We start from the raw sequence: 20,352 nt of genomic DNA on the forward strand, positions 1-20,352 counted from the left end.
TGCGTCAGTGGCCCACCCTTCTACCCCACCCATTGACTTCCTACTTCACTGGACACTGCTGTTAGGGGGTATGGATTTACTTGAAATATGAAGGCATAAATTAGAGAGAGATTAGCATAGAGTATGTGTTTTCTTATAGCTGCATCCTTTGAGTTTCCCTCCAACACCATTTCCATCAGATATAAGATGTTTGAGAGGTATGACTGTTTTATTGTTTTTGGTCGATAAGATTCTGTAATTAGGCCCCATCATAATTGTCAGCACCAGGCCCACTGGGCTCTTAATCTGGCCCTGAATATAACACAATTAATGTATGTCTAATTACACAGAATAGATTTGAGTGTCCTCTTGACATTGTAATAAACAATGATTTTTTATTTTTTTTGGGGTGGGGGGGATTGAGGACAGTAACTGCTGTACTTACTGTACTTATCTTGCCTCTCCCCAAATTATTCCCTATTCCTACCATTAACTTAAAAATAAAAAATAAACAAAACATAAGTTGTAAATGCATATAATCATCCAAGTTACTGGGCAGCTGTCCATATAGAAATGTTATTTCATAGTTGCCGTTTGAGAATAAAAATTAACAAAAAACAAAAACAAACAAACAAATAACCCCAGGTACGTATTGAGGGATGTCTATTGGCAAAATATTTAATTAGAAGTTTCAGTGAATGTTTTGTGCAATTTAGTAAATCTATCAGGTTGCTTTTTTGTCATCTGTTTTTTTTTTTTTGTTTGTTTGTTTGTTTTTTTACGCACCCTTATGCTATTCTGACCCTTTTTCCTAAAGGACATCTCACCCTACCCCACAGCCACATTCTTGCCCCAGTACATCCCTCCCCAGAGACACATTTTTCCCCAGTAGATCCCTCCCCACAGCCACATTCTTCCCCAGTACATCCCTCCCCACAGCCAAATTCTTCCCCAGTACATCCCTCCCCACAGCCACATTCTTCCCCAGTACATCCCTCCCCACAGCCACATTCTTCCCCAGTACATCCCTCCCCACAGCCACATTCTTCCCCAGTACATCCATCCCCACAGCCACATTCTTCCCCAGTACATCCCTCCCCACAGCAACATTCTCCCCCCAGTACACCCCTCCCCACAGCCACATTCTTCCCCAGTACATCCATCCCCACAGCCACATTCTTCCCCAGTACATCCCTCCCCACAGCAACATTCTCCCCCCAGTACACCCCTCCCCACAGCCACATTCTCCCCCCAGTACATCCATCCCCACAGCCACATTCTCCCCCCAGTACACCCATCCCCACAGCCTCATTCTCCCCCCAGTACACCCATCCCCACAGCCTCATTCTCCCCCCAGTACACCCATCCCCACAGCCACATTCTTCCCCCAGTAAATCCATCCCCACAGCAACATTCTTCCCCAGTAAATCCATCTCCACAGTCACATTCTTACCCAGTACATCCCTCCCCACAGCAATATTCTTCCCCAGTACATCCCTCCCCACAGCAACATTCTTACCCAGTACATCCCTCCCCACAGCAACATTCTTACCCAGTACACCCATCCCCACAGTCACATTCTTCCCCAGTAAATCCATCTCCACAGCCACATTCTTCCCCAGTATATCCCTCCCCACAGTCACATTATTCCCTAGTACATCCCTCCCCACAGCCACATTCTTCCCCAAGTACACCAATCCCCACAGCCACATTCTTCCCCAGTACACCAATCCCCACAGCCACATTCTTCCCCAGTACACCAATCCCCACAGCCACATTCTTCCCCAGTACACCAATCCCCACAGCCACATTCTTCCCCAGTACACCAATCCCCACAGCCACATTCTTCCCCAGTACACCAATCCCCACCGCCACATTCTTCCCCAGTACACCCCTCCCCACAGCCACATTCTTCCCCAGTACACCAATCCCCACAGCCACATTCTTCCCCAGTACATCCCTCCACACAGCCACATTCTTCCCCAGTACACCAATCCCCACAGCCACATTCTTCCCCAGTACACCAATCCCCACAGCCACATTCTTCCCCAGTACACCAATCCCCACAGCCACATTCTTCCCCAGTACACCAATCCCCACAGCCACATTCTTCCCCAGTACACCAATCCCCACAGCCACATTCTTCCCCAGTACACCAATCCCCACAGCCACATTCTTCCCCAGTAAACCAATTCCCACAGCCACATTCTTCCCCAGTACACCAATCCCCACAGCCACATTCTTCCCCAGTACACCAATCCCCACAGCCACATTCTTCCCCAGTACACCAATCCCCACCGCCACATTCTTCCCCAGTACACCCCTCCCCACAGCCACATTCTTCCCCAGTACACCAATCCCCACAGCCACATTCTTCCCCAGTACATCCCTCCACACAGCCACATTCTTCCCCAGTACACCAATCCCCACAGCCACATTCTTCCCCAGTACACCAATGCTCACAGCCACATTCTTCCCCAGTACATCCCTCCACACAGCCACATTCTTCCCTAATACACCAATCCCCACAGCCACATTCTTCCCCAGTACACCAATCCCCACAGCCACATTCTTCCCCAGTACACCAATCCCCACAGCCACATTCTTCCCCGGTACACCAATCCCCACAGCCACATTCTTCCCCAGTACACCAATCCCCACAGCCACATTCTTCCCCAGTACACCAATGCCCACAGCCACATTCTTCCCCAGTACACCAATCCCCACAGCCACATTCTTCCCCAGTACACCAATCCCCACAGCCACATTCTTCCCCAGTACACCAATCCCCACAGCCACATTCTTCCCCAGTCACATGTGTGGGTGGTGCTAAAAAGTTTTCTATACATTATATTGTGTCTAGTGCAGGCAAATAGTGATTTTTTAAAATTCTTTCAACCACTTAAGCTAGTCACGGCCTGGTTCGTGACAATATACATTTCCAATCTCCAGAACTCTCTCTGACATTTAATTAGTTTTAAAAAACACAATAACTAAAATATATATATATATATATTTCTCTGAATATTTATTTCCAGTGTGTGTATATAATGAATGCAGTGTGTGTGTGTATGAGTGCAGTGTGTGTGAGTGCAGTGTGTGTGAGTGCAGTGTGTGTGTGAGTGCAGTGTGTGTGTGAGTGCAGTGTGTGTGAGTGCAGTGTGTGTGTGAGTGCAGTGTGTGTGAGTGCAGTGTGTGTGAGTGCAGTGTGTGTGAGTGCAGTGTGTGTGAGTGCAGTGTGTGTGAGTGCAGTGTGTGTGAGTGCAGTGTGTGTGAGTGCAGTGTGTGTGAGTGCAGTGTGTGCATGAATGCAGTGTGTGTATGAATGCAGTGTGTGCATGAATGCAGTGTGTGCATGAATGCAGTGTGTGCGAGTGCAGTGTGTGTGAGTGCAGTGTGTGTATATGAATGAAGTGTGAGTGTGTGTGATGCAGTGTGTGTATGAATGCAGTGTGTGTGATGCAGTGTGTGTATGAATGCAGTGTGTGTGAGTGCAGTGTGTATATGAATGCAGTGTGTGTGAGTGCAGTGTGTGTATATGAATGAAGTGTGAGTGTGTGTGATGCAGTGTGTGTGATGCAGTGTGTGTGAGTGGAGTGTGTGTATGAATGCAGTGTGAGTGTGTGAGTGCAGTGTGTGTATGAATGCAGTGTGAGTGTGTGTGATGCAGTGTGTGTATGAATGCAGTGTGTGTATATGAATGAAGTGTGAGTGTGTGTGATGCAGTGTGTGTATGAATGCAGTGTGTGAGTGCAGTGTGTGTATGAATGCAGTGTGTGTGAGTGCAGTGTGTGTGAGTGCAGTGTGTGTGAGTGCAGTGTGTGTGAGTGCAGTGTGTGAGTGCAGTGTGTGTATATGAATGATGCAGTGTGTGTTTGTGTATGTGTTGGTGGGGGTGGGCATTTAATATATTATTAATTATTATTTGTTTATATTATTATTTTTTTCTTTGTATTATTATTTAATTATTATTTTTTTTTTATTATATATTTTTTTCGTCCCCCCTCCCTGCTTGATACATAGCAGGGAGGGGGGCTCCTTCCCTGGTGGTCCAGTGTCATTGGTAGTTCAGTGGGGGGGGAGAGGGGGGCTGGCAGAGCTGTACTTACCTGTCCTGCAGCTCCTGTCAGCTCTCTCCTCCTCCGCGCGGTCTGTGCAGCTCCCTCTGTCAGCTCCCAGTGTAAGTCTCGCGAGAGCCGCGGCTCTCGCGAGACTTACACTGGGAGCTGACCGAGGTGCTGAACGGACGGCGCGGAGGAGGAGAGAGCTGACAGGAGGTGCAGGACATGTAAGTACAGCTCTGCCAGCCCCCCTCTCCCCCGGTCTGTATTATGGCAATGCAAATTGCCATAATACAGACTATGACTCAAGTATAAGCCGAGTTGGGTTTTTTCAGCACAAAAAATGTGCTGAAAAACTCGGCTTATACTCTAGTATATACGGTAAACAATTTTTAGTGATATCTTTTTCCATTGTCAATTGGAATATAATTTGATTAATCAAGGAGGTTTTCTTAAAGAGGTTAGAAGATTTCCACTGTCTAGCAATGATGATTTTAACTGCAACAAAACAGTGAATAGCTAAACAGATGTATTTACGGGACTTAAAGGGCCAATTCAGATGTAAAAGGGCCGAGGCTGGATTTTTATTTATTTCATTAAAAGATACCTCGTTAAGAGATACTTTATAAAAAATATTAAATGCCCATGCCCAAAGTAACTTAACTACTGGACAAGCCCACCATATATGAATATATGTACCGGAATAGGTACCACACCTCCAACAAGTAGAGTCTTGAGTATTATACATTTTAGCTAATCTTGTCGGAGTGTAATACCATCTGTGTAAAACCTTGAAATGACACTAAGAAATTTAGACAGTGAACAAATTTATTTACAAAACTTAAAGAAGAAAGCCAATCCTTTGGAGAAATCACTACATTTAACTCCTTCTCCCAAGTATTTATCAATTTATAGGGAATGGTATCTGAACCTTTGAAAAGAGAATTAGCAATAGAAATAACCTTGGGGACTGTTTGATAGCAAAATAAAATTTCCAATTCTTTAGCCCACGGAAAAGAAGATTTAATAACATGTTTCTGAATATAGTGTTTAATACGGAGGTAAGTAAATAACCCTTTAGAAGGAATATGTAGATTATCCAAAATCTGTTGGAAGGGTAAAATATTATCTGCTTGCATAATGTCCAATAAAGTTAATGTATCTTTATTAAGCTAATGTCTCAATGAGAAATCTTCTAGAATATATTCCAATATATTAAGTTTACATGTTCTAGGAATTAAATGAGTAAAACCCAATATTTTCTTGATTTCAGCCCATATCTCTAAGGATTGAGACAAAGAGGTTAAACAGTTAGGCGAGTCCCTGGGAAGCTTCCCAAGATCTGACCATATATAAAGATAGAGTCCAGAAGGATGGATAGCTTCAGATTCCATGGGGTACCATGGTTCAGAAATAAAGTGTAGATCTTGTAAAGTATATATGTGTCGAATAATATTTGCATAATAAAGATTGGTGATATTTGGAAAATTAAGCACTCCTCGAGACAATTTTTTTAGAAATCATTTTTTGACTGATTCTAGGCTTTTTATTTTTCCAAATAAATGTATTAATGGCAGATTGGATCATTGCTAACCAAGGGACCATAGAAAATAAGTACAACCATTTAGGTAGAATATAAGAATTTATAATTTTAATTCTACCTGTCCACAAGGTTTCTAAGTTTTTCCATTTTCTTAAATTTTGATTCATGTCTTTCATTAAATACATAACATTCCTCTCCATTATATGCGAGACATTAGCAGGAAAAGTAAGACCCAAGTAGTTTATTTCCCTATCAGTCCAAATAAATTCAAATTTTGGGGAAAACCTTTCATAGAAATAGTTTGTTAATGCACTGTTAGAACTTTGACCCACATACTTCAGAACTGAACTTTCTCGGCTCCAAAACGTCCAGCAGCACATGTCCTGCAACTAAACTATGCAGTCAAGCCGGGGGCGGCTGTTTACATGCATTACATCGACATTTGTTCTGACAGGTTACTAAAGAGAGCAGGAGAGTAACCCCTAAATTAAACAAGCAGATCCATTATCTGGAATTCAAGGCCTGTTGCTGATAAAAGAAGCATATCTAGTGCTGTGGTAAACTGACTCTACTCTGTGACTTGTCCCAAGAGGGCTTTTGTCAACTCACAGCTAGTAGTTGAGAACAATTTGGAGAGAAGCCCAGGAACTGCATGCATTTTACTGCAGAAAGGCTAATATTTACCATTATTATTTCAGTCAGCTTAAAAATATCCTAAAAAAAATAAAAAAATAAAATTGTACATAGACACACAGCTACATACAAAACACACACATGCAGACATAATTAACTTTGGATCTGATCTGTACAAATCTTGATGCCAATTTTCTGAGTAACATCAGTACTATATATGACATCCATTTTCTTACTAAAAAGAATTATCTGTAAAATAACTGCAATACACTTTATTAACGGATATTTTTTAAAGACTAAACTGACATAATTTCCATTTTTATTTAAAAAAAATAAATTGGTGTGTGTTTTATTATGTATTCATACACGTTATAGTTTTTGAAATTCGAGTCAAATCAGTGAGGCTACTTCTTTAACTGGGAACATAACTAGGAAGTACATTTTAGCTTTGAAACATTGACAGATAGTCCATACTAATTAAGATGATTTGCATTAACAATCCCATTGTGTCCTTTCAGATGGCAGTTGTGATATTAGAGTCATATTTTACTATTTAGAATATGTAAAAACTGACCATAAAATGATAGAGTACCAGGTGAAAATGCATTGTGTTGTATATACACATTGGAATGACACAAAGTGCCGCAACAGATGCATTCGCAAACTGGGAGATGAGTGACAGGTCATCTCATTGACTTATGCACACTCACCTGCTGTGGGCAGAAAAAGTCTAACCATTGCCACAGAGGTTCACACCTATACAGTCTTACTTTTAATAGTGAGGCGATTAAGATATTTTAGAGTGACACTATAAAATGGAATCATATGCAGAGCTGTAACCTTTAGTGTATCAGATGGGACACCGAGATTCATTCGTTGTTGCCCATCTGTGGTCATCTAGCATTGCAGGGCAGCAATTCTCAAAATTTTCTGTAGAGTCAACCAATGACGGAACTACCAGGGTCGCAACAGTCGCCATTACGACTGGGCCTTGGAGTTTCGCTTGTCAAAAGATGCCCATTCAAGGGAACGGTCCCATTGCAAAACCACTATTTAGAATAATGTAAATTCAGCAATATACTAAATAACAAATTAAGTGATCAGCTACTGAATAACCTACCATATTAAAAGAGCTCTGTGGACCAAAACCACTTCATATCAATTAAGTTGTTATGGTGAAGTGGATGATTCGGCTCTCTAGATTTGTGTGCATCACAGGAGTGCATTACGCTCATGTTGAATCTCATTGCCTCTCCCTTTATCTCTTCCTAGGCAGAGACAATTCGTTTTTGTCAGAGCTGCCTCCTAACCTGACGAACGTGCCCATCTCAGTCCCCAGGATGCCCACAGCCCTCACACTGCACAGGGAGCTTTGAGCAAGCCAAGCAGAAAGAGCAGGCCCTAAAAAAAAGCATCACCTGCATCACCTCCATAGCGCACAAGATGAAGGTGAGTGAAATTCTGTACCTGACCTCTTCCTGCATACATATGAGGCTGTTTCTCCCTGCTACTTCTCTCTGTGTGTTTCACTTCCTGTCTGTGTCTCTAGTTTTCTGGATGCCTTTTCTCCTCTCCTTATGTCTCTCTATTCCTCCTGTTTTGTCTCTTTCCCTGTCTAGCTCTCTCCCTTTTACTCTCTGTCTCTGGCTATCACTTGCTCTCCTTCTCTCTCTGTGCTTCTCTCCCTCCCTCCATCGTTGTCTCCTCTGGCTCTCTCTCACCCTCTCTGGCTTGCTTCCTTCATATCTTTTTGCTGCTCTTTCTTTCTGTTTGCCTGTGTTCCTCTCAGCCGCACACAATCACACTGATTCCGACCTCTCACACCAACATTATCACACTCATCCAACTACATACCTGTATCACACTCCGGCAACCACTGCACAATCACACAAAGCAACCACATGCATCTCAAATGGTGGGTAAGAGAGGGCTAGAAGGGGACACAAGGAATAGCAACACGGAGGCCCTTGTACTGGAGCCCAGGTGTTCCTTGTGGTGCCAACATTGTACACCTAGAGTTAAATCTACCTAAATGGATTCAAAGACAAGGACTTTAAGGATCTGATTTAACATCTGCTGCGGCTTGACATCAAATTGGAATAGTAACTTTAATCTTTGGAAGTGATGCACTAAAACAGATTGTAAAAAGACCGAATTTTACTGGCAGAACTCCATAAATAATATATTTCCTTCTCAAGCAATTCAACAGGCATGCTACAGGTGGTCTGAAAGTATCAAATATATTTTACACTCTTTATTTTTATTACAAAGAAATGTAAAATATTTTTTTTTAAATGAAACATTCTTCAGTTGGAATACTCAAGGTTAGTTAAATTGTGTTTCAAATACAGTGCGACAAAAGCACAGAATGTCAGACACAAAGTGATAAAACCATTTGCAAAGGCTTTATTATTAATAGAGCACAAGCATAATTCAGTGTTCTGTACAATGAGCCAAAAGTAAAACCAAAGATTACCAAATTGAATGTAAAGTGGATGAAAAATAAAAAGATGTCCAAATAGTTTTCTGTGTAGAGCTGTGATTTCCAACCTAGCCTGTCATGGTACACCAATAATCGGGGAGAATCACTAAAGAATCCGAATTAGGCAAAGCCTAAACCCTGGACTGACAGATTATTAACATACACTTGAGTTCTTTTAGCACTAGCTCTATTTAATTTGTCCTCCAAGTCAGAATTCAAGGGACACTATATTCACCAAAACAACTTTAGCTTAATGAAGCAGTTTGGGTGTATAGATCATGTCCCTGCAGGCTCACTGCTCAATTCTCTGCCATTTAGATGTTAAAAGGACACTATAGTCACCAGAACAACTACAGCTTATTGAATTTGTTCTGGTGAGTAGAATCATTACCTTCAGGCTTTTTGCTGTAAACACTGTCTTTTCAGAGAAAATGCAGTGTTTACATTACAGCCTAGGTATACCTCCACTGGCCACTCCTCAGATAGCTGTTAGAGATCCTTCCTGGTTCATGGCTGCCTAAAATGCATCCAAACATTCAGTGCCTCCTCCCTCTGCAGGCAGACACTGAACTTTCCTCATAGAGATTCATTGATTCAATTCATCTCTATGAGGAGATGCTGATTGACAAGGGCTGTGTTTGAATCATGGCTCTGCTCCTGATCTGCGTCTTTGTCAGTCTCAACCAATCGTATGGGGAAGCATTGTGATTGGATCAGGCTACCACTTCTGATGATGTCAGCAGGCTGCTTATTTTTCTGAGGCAAACAGCATGCAGAGTTACAGCTTCTGGCTTGAATACAGTAAGATTTTGCTATATTTATGGAGGCATGAGGGGCCCAGGGGGGCTAGATGGTGGTTTTAACGCTACAGGGTCAGGAAGATTTGTTCGTGTTCCTGACCCTATAGTGATCCTTTAAATCATTTTTGTTTCTGTTGTGCAGCCCTAGCCACACCTCCCCTGGCTGTGACTTAACACAACCTGAATTAATGTAGAAATCTGACTGTCAGAGGATTTTCAATGCTCCAAACTGTTTTTTGTTTTTTTATTTGATGAACAAATGTGTTCTTGTAACACTATATATATTACTATATAACTCTGAATCTCCAGCTCTATACTTTATTGGATAATATGTTGCTCAATCTGTCTCATAGATAAAAATACTAATAAAAAAATAATCCAGTAGCCCTTTGTTCAAGAAACTTTACCTGATAAACCTCACCCAAAACCTGAGAAGCATGTAACATCGGAACCCCTCAAAAAGGGCTACTTACCTGAAAGAACACGGACATCGCTGCTATCAACCTCTTATCTGATACAGCAGCTCCGAAACTGTCATAGTCATCAGGATTGTAGAAATAGATCTGCATCTGCAATTTAAATGATATTGGGTTACTAAGAAAATTCTAGCATAGTGTAAAAATATACTATATGAAAAAAAATGGTTGACCAATGTGTACTGTTAAGAGGATAAAATTAAAGTGACATCACAAGTAGCTTATTCCATTTTCATATTTATTTTTTATATTCGAAAGACCACAAAAACAGATTTTTGATTGCATACAAAAATTAAGATGGCAACAAGTAAAGCAGTCCTTTAGCTTTTATTGTTTTTGTGGTATACCTCACAATATTTTACATCCCACTAGAAGAACACGTTCGTGTTAGGGGTGTGAAGGCAGGTGGTTGGTAGCTTCACAAATCTAATAATAACCATTAAAATGTATTTAGGTTATTTAAAAAAAAAAAAAAAAAAATAAGGTAGATATGATAAAACAAAGATATTCAGCTGCCTGCAATTTACTATATTTGGGGTGATTTTTCTCATGTGAATAATAATGTAAGAGCTTATTCAACCAAGTCGTGTATATAACAATTTTGAAGAAATACCTTTCCCACTCCCCCTTTCTGACAGCCATCTTTATACAACTTCAGTCAGATTGTCAGTTATATAATCCAGTGCTCACTGTCTAGCAACTATATTTTGCTTTTTAATATTGTGTGCTTTTTCTACTTGCGGTATTTTCCGCCATGTGATATTGAAAAGTTATGGACAGTTGGAAATAGGGAACATCTGACTGAAAATGCATAAAAACGGCTGTCAGAAAATAAGAATGCTAAAATTATGCAAGGGATTTTGAAGGAAAAAAAAGAAAAAGGAAAACAAAATATATGAATATACATGAATAAAAATACAAAGTAATGAGACTGTATATAATAATATATTAAAATATTATAAAATGCTGATATCAGAATTCCTCTAAAAGCAAAATGATGGTTCCTCCTTAGCGGACTATGAGAAGACATTTTATGGACACTTGCCAGAGTATCCAAGCTGTTGTTATGACAACTACTGAAATTATATAATAAAGATGAATCACTTGCTGCAAAAAAAAAACAAAAAAACATCAAAGTTTTATAAGGCTGTGTGTAGAACATACATTAAATTCAAACATCCATTTAAAAATAAAATGTTGTTCTCTCACCCGCATTGCTGAAATTACTATCATGATCGTAGGCAATTTGATTAGCTCAGCTTTACATCTAAAAGTTTGACAATGACATCTTACTGTAATCAAAATTAGAAGCAAAACAAGAATCAGAAAATCACTAAAGAACAAAGGAGCCCGGGAAGAAAAGCAGCTCTATTAAACTTCAATGCACCGGAATAGTTTACAATGTATCTGAGCCCAATGACAGCCGCAAATGTACAGCCCACTCCCTTAGCATCATTCTCTCAGATAAATGCAGTCATTTTATTCCAAAAAGAATTTTACTGCTACATCTCTCTTTCAAATCAACAGGCGAAAACTAGCAGACTGCCAGGGTTCCACGGACATAAATTACTGAGGAAACTAAAGAAAAAAAAAACAACATAAAAAAAAAGAATGCTATCCCATTAGCTACCAAACATCGCCATTTTTTGAAAGCAGTATGGAAGCCTTCCTATGTGTCCATTATGAAGCCAGGAAGAGTATGCAGAAATATTCAAATTACCGTATATACTCGAGTATAAGACGAGTTTTTCAGCACATGTTTTGTGCTGAAAACCCCCCACTCGTCTTATACTCGAGTCAATTGTCTGTATTATGGCAACTTACATTGCCATAATACAGACAAGGACCGATGGCTGGCAGGAAGCTGTAACTTACCTTTCCTGCAGCTCCTGTCAGCTCCCTTCTCTCCCCTCCGGTCCGTGCAGCTCCCAGGTCAGCTCCCTCTGCAAGTCTCGCGGGAGCCGCGGGGTCAGAGCGTTGCCACGGGTTACCATGGCAACGCTCCGCGCGGCCACAAGACTTGCAGAGGGAGCTGACCTGGGAGCTGCTTGGACCGGAGGAGAGAGAAGGGAGCTGACAGGAGCTGCTGTGAAGGTAAGTAAGAGCTCTCTGCCAGCCCCCCTCCTACAGCCCATCCACTGGACCACCAGGGAGTGAGAGCCCCTCTCCCTGGCCAGCTAACAAGCAGGGAGGGGGAACGAAAAAAAAAAAATCAAAAAATTATAATAAAATAAAAAAATAATATAAGAAAAATAATATTAAAAAAATAATTAAATAATAAAAAATGCCCACCCCCCACCAATGCTCTGCATCACACACACACACACACTGCATTCATACACACACACACACACACAGCATTCATACACACACACACACACAGCATTCATACACACACACACACACACACACAGCATTCATACACACACACACACAGCATTCATACACACACACACTGCATTCATACACACACACACACACTGCATTCATACACACACACACACACTGCATTCATACACACACACACACACACTGCATTCATACACACACACACACACTGCATTCATACACACACACACACACACTGCATTCATTATATACACACACTGTAAATAAATATTCATTAATATAATTTTTTTAGGATCTAATTTTATTTAGAAATTTACCAGTAGCTTCTGCATTTCCCACCCTAGTCTTATACTCGAGTCAATAAGTTTTCCCAGTTTTTTGGGGTAAAATTAGGGGCCTCGGCTTATATTCGGGTCGGCTTATACTCTAGTATATACGGTAAGCAGTTTATTCTTTTGTCATCACAGCGGACAATATACACTTAACGTCTCTGGAAGCTGCTTATATAAAGTAATTCTGCAAATCCGCTACGCTCCAGTACTTCTACCATCTTACAGATTCTACACAACCACAGAACATTTATAACAACCTGTTCAAACGTTGATCCTGTGCTTTAAAAGGGAGAGGAGGACTCCCATATGCTTACAAGAAACAGGATTTAGTGATAAAATGGACAGTCATTTGTAAAGGGCTAGAAAAGTGGGATCAGTGAAGACAGCTTACCCATGCACGAAGCGAAATGCACTGCCCAAGAGGCATGGCAACAACCTTCAAAATCTGCAGCCTCTGGGGGATTTCTGGCAAGCTCCCAAACATGCTATTAAAACATTTGCAAAGCACCATTGCCACACCAATACGATCTGAATCTCAGTCTCTCAATCTCTGCTAAAAATAAATTTAACTAAGGTTGGGGTTTATAAAGACAAAAACAGAAGCTGTTCAGGGGCAATGTGATAAATAAGGAGCAATCGCTATGGAAACCATAGCGCTTTACACCACAAATAGTACATGTTTTACTTTGATAGATTTGGTAGATCTATCTCAATATATATATTTTTATATATAAAACTTATAACGTCTTATAACCATCCCTGTTCTTACTAAATGTCCCACTTTTAATAACTTAATTTTAAAAACTATTTTTAACACCTTGATACATTTCTGCATGGACTCTGTGGGGGAGGTTTATCAAAGGGTTACTTGCTAAAAAGAAAAATTACAAAACAGGAGGAGTCACCAATGGAATATGTCAGCAGTCTCTATAATTTTCCATGGCAACTGCCTCATCTTTAGTACCTTAGTCCACTTTTTGGCACAGAACACTTTTATAAATATCCCCCTGACTTGTTTTCTCCAGACAACAAGCCGTTTTCTCGAGATAAGTCGTTTTCTCGAGATATATCAGAATAATATTAAAGATTAAAAAAGCCTCTCTGGGCTTTCCAAGTATAACACTCTGCCTACACTCTAAAAGGACTGATATTGTAGCCTGTAACCAATGAGAGAGAGCCTTTGTTACTATAGCTGCAGGAAGAGATTTTGCATTTAGTATGTGATTAAAGCGATCAAGGAAGAAATAAATTAATAAATTGAGATTCATTTTATTTTATTGAAATGCTGGCATTTTAACTGGACATCTATAACTTTTTAAAACATGATCTAAAATAACTCAGGTAATTACAACTTCTAGTGATTTTCTGTGGTTTGAGTAAGTCTGCTTTTAAAACAAACAGTTGGGAGAAGTTAAATTAGTCAATCAATACTTGTTTTTTAACCTTGGATATTTCATTACTTATCACCTTTTGGAAGATAGTAGATATGTCTGAGTGCCGAGATATGCTATCGGAATGAATTGCTTTGTAAAATCATAAATAAGTAGGCTTCCAAACTACACAAACACCATTAGACTAAATTAATCACTAAACTGAATAATATATCATTTTTTTTAAATGGCTGGCTGCTGCATGAACAAACTGTCAAATACTTTATTTTTGTTAATAAACGATGCCCTTAATATGTGACAAATGATGTGCAGCTGTATATTTCAGAGTTGTATTTTCTGTTTTTGGGTCATACAAATCAAAATAAATTACTGATCATTATAATGCAGACATATTTACTCTCAAATCTTCTAAACCGTTACCATTAATAGCAGACCGTGTGCACTGAAAGGAGAGAAAACACGAGTAAAAGAACCAATATTTCATGTTTAATTACATTTTCCTCTTTTAAGCGCATATTTAAAGGGACACAATTCACCAAAACACAAAATATGTTAATTATTTAAGTCGATATGGCACAAAGAGCATATTTTATTTAGTTAAGGTACAAAAAAAGCAAGAAGGTGTTTTGACAAAATAAAGGACTCTCCTGGCTGCCAAAGACAGGTCACTTCCACACTATCTGTTCACAGTTGCAGAAAACCTCTAAAGCGTATGTGGGTTCCATCAGTGAATAAATAACTTTATTAATACATTCTATTTTACGGCAGTACAGGATAATGGATAACTAATCATAGTGACCACCAGGGGCGGACTGATCGGTCGGTCTGAGGGCCGGCCGAGAAAGGGGGCCCGTCGCCCACTCTGTGTCTGGCACTGTCACACACACTACAACTTTTACACCGGCCTCTCGAGTCCGACACGCAGTAACTGCGCCGTCCTCGAGCCCAGTGAAGCAGAAGTACTTAACAGAAGCAGAGGTGGGGCCCGGGGGAGCAGATGGTGAATGCAACCCAGTGTGAGGAGGCGTGCTGTGTCACGTATTGACGTTGATGTGCGCCTCCTGCACAGGCCACAATGATGTAAAACAAATTATCAGGGGTCCCTATATCAGTGCATCAGGGCCCCTGATCTATGTATTGCTGATGTGCTGGGAGGAAGTCTACTCCCTGCTTACCAACAAGCTGCTGGGAGAGAGAGAGGGAGACCAAGAGGCAGCACCAGAGGAAGGAGAGCCTGACTCCCATCACATTCAGCCAGATGCCACTGGACACCAGGGAAAAAACCCTCCTGCACCAAAAAAGGTATGAAAGCCTTATCTGTATCTGTATGTCTATATCTGTATATGTTTGTGTGTGTCTCTGTATCTATATGTATTTGTGTGCATCTGTGTATCTGTATGTGTGTGTGTCAGTGTGTGTCTGTGTATTTGTATATGTGTCAGTGTGTGTATCTGTGTGTATGTACCTGTGTATCTGTATGTGTTTCAGTGTGCATCTGTATCTGTATGTGACAGTGTGCGTTTGTGTGCGTCTGTGTATCTGTATGTGTGGCAGTGTATATGTGTATACATCTCAGCATTTAAACTCCAACACTTCATACAGACACACCTCTACATTCAAAAGCAAATACTACACACACGTAAACCACTGCTTTAAGACGGTAACAGTACATCACAACACACAAATACACCCCTACTTTCACACACACATATTGCATTCAAAAACATGCTCACATACAAACATATCCAGTGCTAAGTACAACCCTGCAATCATGAGAAATGGTAGATCCCCAGCTGGCAGAGCACTGTGGAAGTTGTACCCTTTTTTTCCATCCATGCGATGGGGGGGGGGGGGGGGGGGGGGGGCTTGAAATAATTATTGGACCAGGGCCCTTTCTATTTTAGTTCAACCACTGAGTGCAATGCAGATTATCAACTTAAATAATGGTACACAAAGAAAACGTTAATTTAGCAATGTTGGGGAATATTTAATCAGAGGCAAACTTAAATATACACTATAGTCACCAGAACAAATATAGTGCTCCATTTGCACTGAAGCTTTCCTTTTATAATCCTATCCCTCTACTACAGCTCCTATCTCCCATGAAGCCCCTAACCACCCAACCCCACTACAGCCTTTCTTCCCATACTACATCCCATATTTCACCATGTCAGCCCCTACCACCTCACTACAGCTTCTGTTCCCCCATTAGAGTCCTTGTCTCCCCACTGTAGCCCCTATTCCCCATTGACCACCCTTAACATCGACACTACAGACTATCCCCAATTACAACCCCTATACCCCACTACAGCTTTTCTCCACCCACTACATCCTCTATGGCACCACTACTGCCCCTATCCCCCATGACAGCCCATAACCAGACAAGTCCCACACTATAGTCTCTATCCCCAATTACAACCCCTATAATCCCACTACAGTGCCTATTCCCCCATTAGAGCCCTTATTTGTGATACAAGGATGAACATGTGGGCTGTGTGTGTATGTGGGTGTGATGTATATTTGTGTAGTTTGCAAGTTGGTTTGTACAAGGGGGGAGGGGGGATTGATCTTCTATTGCCCAGGGGCCCCATGAGTTGTCAGTCCGTCCCTGGTGTCCACACTTTGAAGGAACACTCCAGACTCCTAAATAATTTAGCTTGCTGAAATGCTTTATGTATAAAGAGAGTGTCCTATTTTTTTTTTTTTTTTTTTACTTCTTCAAAAAGTGCAGATATCAATAGAAACTTTTATACTTTTACCTTGTAACACCCCCCCCCCCCCCCTGTCTTGTTACTTCCTGGTTTGCTCAGTGGAGCTAAACTCAAGAGGCATCAATCGCTTAGAGCACCTGCCTGGCAAAGACTTCTCATTGAGGTGCATTGGGAAGTCTGAGATTGGACAGCCAGAGAAAGTCTGGGTGGGGTTATAACAGGAGTGTTTACAAAGGCTGCAGACAACAGAACTGCAGCTTTTAAAAGCTGATTTTTGGATATAAATAAAAGAAAATGCATGAACGCATGCAGTGTTTCATTGGGGTATATCTACTAAACAATGATTTATTTATTTTTGTATGTGCAATGGTGTGTCCCTTTAAATGCAAAATCATGAGAAAGGAAACCAGATTTGAAATTCTACAGGTCTTTTTCAGAACACCATAGTATAGAATACAAATTAAAGAAAACAAAGCTATATTTTTATTTAACGAGTCATTTCTAAAAAAAAAAAAAAAAAAAAAAAAAATATTTTAAACAGTAGAAACAATTATTTTTTTTTTAAATGTGCTCTTCTTTGCAAAAAAAATGTAAACACTATATAACTATATTTTAATATAACTATAAGTTACAATTTAACAAAACAAACAAAAAAAAAACAACAAAAAAAAAACAAGCAAACCTGGATTGTGGCAAGAATACATAGATAAGAAAAACAAACTATATTTCCTATAGATTCCCTTATCTGACAGTTAAATGTGGTCTATATTGAGCTCACCATCACACACACTCCCAGAATCCTTTGTGGCAGCTGCACATCATAGAGGTCATGCTATTTTTTTTAAATAGTACATTATTACCCTTGTTTGTATCTACCATTATATGAAAATAACCAGTTGACCGTTGAGGTTTGTGATATAGAACCTGAGAAATTGCTTTTGTTGTGAGGCTAACAGCCATATGATTTACCATGAAATGAAGTCTGGAACATCATTTTGGATAAATGGAAATATAAATTTAATAGAATTTCCAAGACAGCAAAGATTGCAACACTCGAACACAAATAGTAACATTGTAAATCATTCCTGGCCAACGAAACACAGCGAGAGGTTCTTAACCATAATAAACTTCAGTCTTATTATTTTACTTAGCTTGGGTAATCTGTTCCCCCTCCATATCTCAAATTTATTAGTTTTACAGTTATGGATTGAAAGTAATTTTAGGACTATTAGCAGTGCATTTAAAATAAAAAAAAAATAAAAAAGCAAAAGGCAGATTTAAAATTGTAAACCACAACATTTGCAGAATAAGCGCTGCCAAGCAGAAATTAATTTAGGGCTTAGTAAGTAATGGCTATATTAAACATCAAATTGAATGGGAAAATGGAAATAAATATGTAATTTATGGTTTAGTGCTAATGAGAACGGGGGAAATAATATCTCCAATAGAATGTCGTAAACGTGTATAAATAAACACAAAGGTGTATTTACCAAGCAGATTTATTTACTAAAGAATTCAAAGTGAATTTTAAATTCAAAGTAAAAATAGCAAAAAGCTCCAAAAAAAGTTGGCTACTAATTCACTTTATCAAATCAGCCTAAGAGTGTTTTAAAAAGTGATGCTTAAATTCCATCATTATTTTGATCATATTTATGAACGTTAATAAAGTTTTCAAATTGACCTAAACTGATTGTTTTTGTCATTGGAAATTCTGCCAGTTTTACAAGAAATATCCATTTGAGAAGGCTGCAGGATTTAGAGTGATAGAAAAAATGAGGTGAAACAGTGAAGACTTGAATATCGATAAATCAAATAAATTATATATATATTAAAAAAAAAATACAAAATTATGGTTACAGAGCAGAAGAAGCAATAGATGAAAAATGTGATGGATTTTATATATTGTGGCAAACATTCATTGAAAGTTAGATGTAAAAGTGTGTCCCATGTTTATGACCCCAAAATGTTTTATATACATAGAAAATATAAACAGCATTACCTATTGAAATCACCAGCGTTAACACTGTTTGCAATGCAGAAAAGACTTACCATGATATTATACCAATATAATCAGTGAGTGAGTATAGACAGAGTATACACCTGCCTATTCGTGCATTTCTGATAGTGGACTTGCAGGGCAGGTCACTTTAAAATAGTCAGGTTTGTTTTGTATTACTGCAAAGCAGTGATTGTTCTGTGTATTTGTTGCACAGACTCACTAAAACAGAAGTGGGTGGGTGTAAGATGCGTGGTCACTCCAATCTCGATATTAGTACAAATATGAAGATGGGGGCTATATGTTCTACTCTCGTCCTAAGAGCGATTGATCTGACTTCCACAAATAGTACCATGGATGAGACTCCATAACAAAATATATATATAAAAAAATATTAAAAATTGATAAAGTAAGCTTGTGTTGTGTGCTCATATCTTGGTATGTCTATTGATTGTTTTTCCTTAAGCAAATATTAAAGTTTTCTGTTGTTCTTTCAACTTTTTTTTACTTGTCAGGTAATCCACATATATATATATATATATACACACTTTTTTTTTTTTTTTTTTAAAGAGGGGGTAGGAGGCCACTTGAAGATTCTGTGCCTATTGGCACATGATATGTAAATCCTGCCACAGATCGATCACACACACATACATCTAATAATATGCCTGGCTTTCCTTACTGAGCGTATAATTAAATCTATCATTTGTGTACTTGAAGATTTCCCTATATAGTTGGAAATAGAACATAGTCTAATGATTGCAGATATCCCACTGTTTTATGCTCTGGTTCCTAAAACAAATAGACCCCATCTCATAAGTTCATGTCCTACAATTTTACACAGTGTAGCCCTATGTGGCGAGATTGTTTCTAATCAAGGATTCATTAATGAGCCATTCCCAATTAACCTCCCTCCTAGGAATTACCCCACCCCAGTTATATATCCACCAGACTGCCGGAGAATGGAGAGCTTTGCAATCTCTAGATACACTTAAAGATCTATGAAATAATACTTTGCTCTAGTTCTCCTTTCTGGATTTATCATACTTTAGAAATTAGAAAATAAATCAAGATGTATGCAATTCCAAGAAGAATAATTAGATAATTAACCAACCAATACAAGCCTCACAATTAAACCAATTCATAATATATATCTCTAATGTATAACATAATTCAAGTGAAAATTATTATTTTTTTTTTAAATATTTAAAGGGACTCTCCGGCAACCAATACTACTTTAATGCATTTAACAGATTTTGACCTCATTAAGTTGCTGTATTTTTTGCATGCTCAAATCTTCATAGTTTTTGCATAGAATAAATGTTTTGCAGCATAAGACTGCCTTTTTTAGCCAATCCCCCTAACTCCAGAAAATTACTTCCTCATCAAAAAGGTATGCACACAGCTCAGCCACTGACCATACTGAATGCTCTGACCTCGAAAGTAACCCGAATTAAAGGGAGAGGACACTCGGGGAGGTATATAGTAAGAATATCACTACCTGTTAGTAGTTTATCTGACTGTCTGCAACCAGGCTGTTGATTAAGAGCCACTCACTCTGTGCTGTTGAAACAGAGACTGTGTGCATACGTTTGATAA

The 20,352-nt window shown here is 39.4% G+C and overlaps 1 protein-coding gene across 3 annotated transcripts in view; it reads right to left on the minus strand.

The window, feature by feature from the left end:
• The window catches only part of PTPRG (protein tyrosine phosphatase receptor type G), a 486,380-nt gene that overhangs the window by 177,005 nt on the left and 289,023 nt on the right, over window positions 1–20,352 (minus strand). For all 3 annotated transcript variants that reach the window (XM_063426859.1, XM_063426861.1, XM_063426860.1), the window contains exon 5: window positions 9,972–10,067. In XM_063426859.1, coding sequence (XP_063282929.1) covers window positions 9,972–10,067 — 96 coding nt within the window. The remainder of the gene's footprint in view (window positions 1–9,971; window positions 10,068–20,352) is intronic.

The sequence above is a fragment of the Pelobates fuscus genome, chromosome 7 (assembly GCF_036172605.1).
Source record: "Pelobates fuscus isolate aPelFus1 chromosome 7, aPelFus1.pri, whole genome shotgun sequence".
Lineage (NCBI taxonomy): Eukaryota > Metazoa > Chordata > Amphibia > Anura > Pelobatidae > Pelobates > Pelobates fuscus.